Genomic DNA, 7,315 nt, shown 5'->3' on the forward strand with positions numbered 1-7,315 from the left:
ATTATTGGAAAAAAAAAGGACAGCATGTGTTCCCAGCAATGATGATGGGTACATAGCTTTTTTAGAATCCGCTTTGATTATTCCTATATAATTGTTTACATATGTCTGTTTCTGTTTTCGCAAAGCCTTCCTACGAAGGCTAGTTTTTATCATTTGGGTTATTGACCACTTCATGTGTGGTTTCATGCGCAGTCGATTCCAGATGTCTCCCGTATACTCCAAGAAAGCGCACTGCGGTTTACAGAGCATCGGCGTTCTGTTTACTTTTTTATCAAGTTACTGCAAAAAAAAACTTCAAAGCACCTCTAAGCTTTAAGATAATACTTTTATGGTGAGGGCAAGAGTTGAAATACGAGTATTTCTAAGCAATTTTCTTTCAAAATGATAATAAAGTAAAAGCGAAGAAGAAAACATGGAAAATTAAGATTGCGAAAACTAGCATAATCTTGAGGAGAAACAGCCTCGCACAGATGACTAAAGATCAAGAGACAGTGAGGATGAATAGGTTGAACTTACATAGACTGAGAAGAACATTCACAAGATATAGCACTGGGCGAACAGGTATCTCAACAAAATAAAAAATAGAAAACAAATGCAAAACAGAACAGACTTAATCAACAGCTCTCTAACACTTCGTGCCTCATGACAGCTTTCAAAAGTTCAATGCCTGGTGCCCTATGTCGACTTCGCATTGCTGACAACAGCAAGACTGGAAGTAATACAAATCTTATGATATGTACAAGTTGTGGTGTAAGTTTTTCTACCAAGTATTACTTTGAACAAAAACATCTTTTATATACCATTTTCGTTTGCGTTAGTTCTGCAGACTGTATGTTGAAAACAAAGAGTCTATGAAGAGGCAGAATAAAGTCGGTCTAAGAACTTTACCTTTTGCACACTGGTCTGGACGGGTTTTCTGTTTTAATTGTTACCAAGCATTTGTAAATACAGACTCTTTTGCACCAAAACTGTGAAAGAACTCCGAAAATAATGATCTAAATTGGTAGCGTTCGAGTTTTCTCAGCATTATATTATGCTACAGTAAATCGAAAGTTCTCTTTTATATCTCGGAAGATACTTGCGCCGAATTGGATGTTTTTTACCGCATGATTTACAGGGTCTGCCTTAAAGCTTACCGCAGTGGCCGTAGTGTGTTCTTTGCTAAGGCAAAGTTGATTAAGGATTAGGATACAGTATATTTGGAAATAAGGTAATCCTTTTTTAGCAACAAGGTTCTGAAAGGGATGTTAAAGCAAGCTCTCATTGTTATTGGGTAGTAATTGGCTATGTGGTCAGGGCATTTGCCTGTGTGGACTGGTGTCCCCATTGCTAAGATAAGGCTGCTCGGAGTACACGCCTGTCGTGAAGGAGTGGTTAAAAATAGCAGCTAGAGGTGCGCTCTCAGGTTTAATCGTATCCTGCCATATTTAATCTGGTATTATTTCACGTCGCATGACCTGGTATTACGACTGCAATAGTTTCAGCATTAGTAATTTCGCGAAAAAATAAAGTGTCTTCTTGAACACGAGGGAATGTAAAGTTACATTTTAGGTTTACACAGGTTGCCGGCTTATTTTATATACATGTTGCGAAATGATCCTTACATGGCTGTTCTAGTTCCATTTCATTACAACATAGAATACTTAAATTTGGTGAGACAGGTTGTTGTGGCTCCAGATGTACAACTGCCTTTGTAATACGCCAAATTTCCTTCGCGTTGATGTGAGATTTCATGATAAGGTTTCTGTAATACTCCTTTTTAATTTTTGTCATGAACGACTATGACAGATTGCACAGGTTTCTAAGCAATTCTCTGAAGTGTTGTGGAATCTAACGCACTGGAGCTGTTTTACCCATGGCAAAACAGCTCCAGTGCTTTAGACTCCACAAAAGCGCTACTGACATTCGTACGGGCCACAGGCTTAAACGAAACGTTGTAAATAGTGCAGTGCGTGTAAGTGACTGTATGTGTTATGTGACTGGTGTGCATGTATGTAACAGTAGGTGTTGTGTGTTTATCATTGTATAGATCATATTCATCAGCCGGCACCTGGAGTAGCCTGTCAGGTGAAAAACCAGGCAAACCTCTCACGCTCTCCATTAAAAAATCTCTCTCTCTTTCCCATAAAAAACATTATCTCTATTTTACTTTATTTTGATAACTATTTTTGCCATTTTGCTAACTGCACATATGCCAAATTTGATATTACGCTATGTGAATGGACGACTGGTACAAATTCCAGGCGCAAAATGACATGTAAGTCGTGTAAGGCTTAATTTACGCCCGCCTCGTAACGATGTGCTGATTTCAATGCGACAATTTAAGCTTCGTCATTCGGTGTTCGCCTAACTACGATACCCACTGTATGTGGAATCTACCATTGTTTTATATCTTTCAGTCCATGATACATTTTACCCAAGACTTCCAGCTAATGTATATTTTGGCTAGAATATAATAATGAACATTATTAATACTGATATTACTGTAGACAATTTTGATTCCCTGCTGAAATTCAATCAATGTGTAGCGTATACAAACACGAAAATGCATTACTGAAAACATCACATCTTGACAAATGCTCAGTGTGGTTTTCGAAAACACCTTTCAACAAAATTTTTGCTTTTGGAATTGAAATATTACTTCTTGAAATATTGAATGAAATCAAATATATTTGGTATATTTGTTGATTTTGCACAATCATTCGACCGACTTGATCACACTTTATTAATTAAAGAAATTGACTGTGATGGTTTTTGTAGGCATTCGAAATATTTACTGAAATCTTATTTCGAAAATCCAAGGCAGGCAGTCATTATTAATGGCTTCACATTACAGATATAGAAAGATAAATGCGGAGTCTCTCAAGCAAGTATATTGCAATATTTGCCGTACCAGATAGAAGAAAAAAAGCGAGAAGTGCGAAAAAAAAGATCTCTAAGCCGCTTGGTTGGGCAGAGCACGCCATCCTAGACTTCTACAAATAAACTGTGGACGTAACAGAATGGTAACAATAATTTTCAACTTTCTGTTTGAACTGCACTTTTTTCTTCTTTGTTATTATTAATTAGTACTTGTAATATCTCAAAAATTTATATCATGAATTCTTCGCCTATTTACCCGATTGGATATTAGCCAGGGTAGAGCTATAATTCACATAATCATCATGTCCAACAATGTATTCATGTATTAATTGGCCAATTTCCTACATTTGGTATCAGCCATGTGATGAGGAGAAGAGGAGGAAGAAGAAGAGCGCGCAGAGACTGGCGACCGGTGCTCTGCCTCCGGTAAGCTCACTTCAGCGTCGTTCAACCCACGTCTATTCGCTGCAGCACAGTGATGAATTAAAGAAATTGACTGTGACGGTTTTTGTGGGCATTTGAAATATTTACTGAAATCCTATTTCTAAAATCCAAGGCAGGCAGTCAACAATAATAGCTTCACATTAGAGATATAGAAAGCTAAACGCGGAGTCCCTTAAGCAAGTATATTGCAATGTGCCGTACCAGATAGAAGAAAAAGAAGCGAGAAGTTCGAAAAAAGATCTCTTAGCCGCTTGGCTGGGCAGAGCACGTCATCCTAGACTTGTACAAATAAAGTGTGAACGTAACATAATGGTAACAATAATATGCAACTTTCTGTTTAACTACACTTTTTTCTTGTTTGTTATTATTATTTAGTGTAATATCTCAAAAACTTATATTATCAATCAATTCTTCGCCTATTTACCAGAGTGGATATGAGCCAGGGTAGAGGTATAATCCTTGTCATCATCATGTCTAATAATGTATTCTATTATGACTCGGCCAATTTTCTGCATTTGGTATCAGCCATGCGATGAGGAGAAGAAGAAAAAGAAGAAGAAGCAGAGACAGGCGACTGGTGCTTTGCCTCCAGGTAAGCTCACTTCAGCGTCGTTCAGCCCCCGTCCATTCGTTGCAGCACAGCGTCACGTGCAAAAGCCGAGTTCGATGCCATGGACCGCGGGCAAGGCGACGTCGGAGAATCCTTTGACAGCTACATCGCGAAGTTTCCGGAGCCGAAGCCACTGGAACCGAAATCTCCAGACGATGCTTCGGTGGTCGCCAATCGCATTCCCACTTCGATGCCTCAGCGAAGGACCCTCTTTCCGGCTGCCGCTCAAGAAGAGTCCGCCCGGACCTGCGTAAAGGCCTCGTGGTGCTCGGAGCAGTACAACAGCGCTCAACATTGGAGCGTCTGCATTAACCCCAGGAAAGTGTCGCCTACATTGTTATTCAAGGAGTTCGCCAACCATCTACCATCGAACCTGGACGCTTTTCGCTGCAACTATTCCACCGTGGCTTTCAAGTCACTGACAACCGGAAGGTGGTACTGGCAAATCATGGTGGTGTTGCTGGTCTGTGCCACGTTGAAGCTCCACAATAGAGCAGACAAAGCAACCTTCCGTGTCACCGAGATCGTCATGCTCGGCGACAAGAACCACAAGCTGCTGGTGGGCGCGCCTGTGGCCACTCCTGTACATCGTGGATAGATGGGCCATGGTCACCTGGTCCTTCGGAGTCACCACGACCATTGGCTTCGTCGGAGCCTCTCTGAGCGCCGGGCATGAAGCCTCCCCCGAGGACTTTGGAGGCCTAAATAGTATGCCTCTGGGTCTTAAAGTTTATTAGTGTCATAATAAAAAGTTCCTCTTTGCAGTTAACATATGTCTTCAATACGAGGATGTTGTTCTCAGGTGATCATTTAGATGCCATAATGGAAACCGCAATTCACGCGTTAGAGAAACTATACGAATCAAGTGAAAGAAATAGACTAAGCAGGAATGTTGACAAAGCCACATTTTTATATTTAAAGCAAGGAATAAAAATGTTCAGCCAAACAAAAAAGTGACCTTTAATTTCACCTCGTTAGAAATCATTCCTACGTTTAGAAGTCTTGGCGTCCTGTAAAACGAATCAACGTCTCGGAATGACCATGTTAGTCGCATCATCTCCAAGCTACCTCATGTAAATGGTGTTCTTCCCTAAAGCATGCACCAAATTCTTATATTATTCGCTTTCTGAGTCTCGACCTGGCAAAGTTATTTTGGTCAAAACGCAAAAAAATCAACATAAAGGTAAAATATTTACTCTGTACAAAATTCCCATTTTACAAGCTGGATCACGCTTAGTTATCTTACTTTGTGGGCATGCCAACAAAGCGAAATATGAAGACAGCAAGTTCTGGCAGGCAGACAACGCAAGTCGCAGTGAGCTACGTCAAGCCTCAATCATGTATTCGTCAAAGATGACCAAATGAACACCTTTTTCACGGCTCTGCAATGTGTTAACGCGGGGATAGTTCCGCAAAGGTTCTTTAAGTTCCCTAGTGGCAGCGGGTGAAAAAAACTAATAGGGCCCATTATTTGAATAAGTATTGATTTTGCATGAGTACACGAGTGAACCCAAATCTCTGCAAGCCTGACTTCTCTGACAGAACTGCAGTGTCGCTAGAGTAGTTCGCCAAGACCGCAGCCAAGGTGCTGTCGCAAAAAAATTTGTTTAATGAAAGGCTTGGATTCGTGTTGGCTCGGTCAAACTATTTTTTCGAGAAAAAAATGGCAAGAAACAAGCAATAAGAAGAGTGTGTAGCTAGATGATTCGATGCAATAGGTTAGATGAGAATAGAAAAGGTTAATTGATAAAACATGGAGTATGTGTACGTTAAAATAATCGCATTTATTAATATAAATCATCCAAAACTGAGTTTTTTACACAAATAGTTTGTATGAGATATCCAGGGGAGGGAATGGTTTAGAGTCACGCCAAGGCAAATATATATGCGTTAAACTTGTCAGTGCGAGTTTCCCCAACTTACGGTGCACATGTTTTAGGTGTCGCTTCTTGGTTAGAGGCGAAAAGAACATACTTGATTTTTCTTATTTATATTTTTGTATTTTTTGTTGTTTAAACAATCGAGAAGTTACATTTCTTTATTGGCGAGTGATTCGGCTTCCTGAACAGAGTGCCGTGCGCTAAGTAAAGCAGTGTATTCTTCATACAGAGCTGCTTGCATATGAATGGAAGATAGAGGGTGATCTTTAACCCTTTATTTCAAGGTGCCACGTTTGTGGCACTTTTGTTTCAATTTCTTTTCTCCCTTGAAAATTTCCCAAGAATCCACTGACTACTATCTGCAACAAATGTGGAAGTTCAATCTTAGACTTACACATTTGAGACACCATTATAACGCGATATTGATACCACAATCGAGTGCTTCATTATTTGAAAAAAAAAATGGACACCATGTCTTCTCGGCAAATACGGCGACTACATGGCTTTTTTTATAACTCGCTTTGCTTATTTTTTATATACTTGGTTGCAAATGTCTGTTTTCGTTTTCACAAAGCCTACTTAAAAAGGCTAGTCAGTAGTATTTTAATTATTGACCACTTCATGTGCAGTTTCATGTGCAGTCAAGACCAGACACTCATGTTTTTCGGTTATTCCAAGAAAGCACACCGCGGTTTACAGAGCGTCGCCATTCTGTTTATTTTTTATCAATTTATTGCGAAAGAACATTCAAAGCACCTCTAAGCTTTAAAAGAATGCTTTTATGGTGGGGGCAAGAGTTGAAAGACGAGTACTTCCAAGCAATTCTCTTTCAGAATGATATCCAAGTGGAAGCGAAGATGAAAACTTGGAATATTAAGATTGCGAAAACCAGAATATTCCAGAGCAGAGACAGCCTTGCACAGATGCTGAAACATTGAGAGACAGTGAGGATGAATCAGTTGAACTTACATCGACTAAGATTAACATTCACAAGCAATAGCACTGGGTGAACAAGTATCTCAACAAAATAAAAACAACAGAAAACAAAGAAGAAAAAACGGAACACAACAAATCATCAGCTCTCCAACACTTCGTGCCTCATGAAAGCTTTCAAATGTTCAATGCCTGATGTCCATGTCAACTTCTGATTGCAGAGAGAAAACCCAGTGGCAGTAATGCAAATTTATTATTATGCACAAATTTTCGTGTAAGTTTTTACCAAGTATTACTTAGAACAAAAACATCCTATTTATATCATTTTCGTTTGCGTTAGTTGTGCAGACTGTATGTTGGAAGCAAAGGGTCAATGAAGAGGCAGAAGAAAATCAGTCGAAGGAATTAACCTTGCGGCACATCGGTCTCGACGGGTTTCCTGTCCTATTTGTTACCAAGCATTTGTATATACAGACTCCTTTGCGGAAAAAATATGAATTAACTCTGAAAATATTGATCTAAATCAAAAGCGTTCGGGCTTGCTTAGCAATATGTTATGGTAGGCTAAATCGAAAGTTCTCTTTTT

The 7,315-nt window shown here is 39.5% G+C and overlaps 1 protein-coding gene across 1 annotated transcript; it reads left to right on the forward strand.

Moving 5' to 3' along the window:
• Positions 1–3,221: 3,221 nt before the first annotated feature.
• On the forward strand, positions 3,222–4,680 carry LOC142777088 (uncharacterized). Its single transcript, XM_075881384.1, has 2 exons — positions 3,222–3,288; positions 3,944–4,680. Exons 1-2 carry the CDS (start codon positions 3,227–3,229, stop codon positions 4,512–4,514), a joined length of 633 nt encoding a protein of 210 aa, XP_075737499.1. The 5' UTR covers positions 3,222–3,226; the 3' UTR covers positions 4,515–4,680.
• The last annotated feature ends 2,635 nt before the right edge of the window (positions 4,681–7,315 follow it).

The sequence above is a fragment of the Rhipicephalus microplus genome, chromosome X, assembly GCF_043290135.1.
Source record: "Rhipicephalus microplus isolate Deutch F79 chromosome X, USDA_Rmic, whole genome shotgun sequence".
NCBI lineage: Eukaryota > Metazoa > Arthropoda > Arachnida > Ixodida > Ixodidae > Rhipicephalus > Rhipicephalus microplus.

What these genes read in the sequence shown, in the direction of transcription:
- LOC142777088 (XM_075881384.1), top strand. Translation starts at nt 3,227, where the DNA reads ATGAGGAGAAGAGGAGGAAGAAGAAGAGCGCGCAGAGACTGGCGACCG. An exon ending in CGACCGGTGCTCTGCCTCCG is followed by an intron (nt 3,289 to 3,943) that starts GTAAGCTCACTT and finishes CATTCGTTGCAG; the next exon opens with CACAGCGTCACGTGCAAAAG.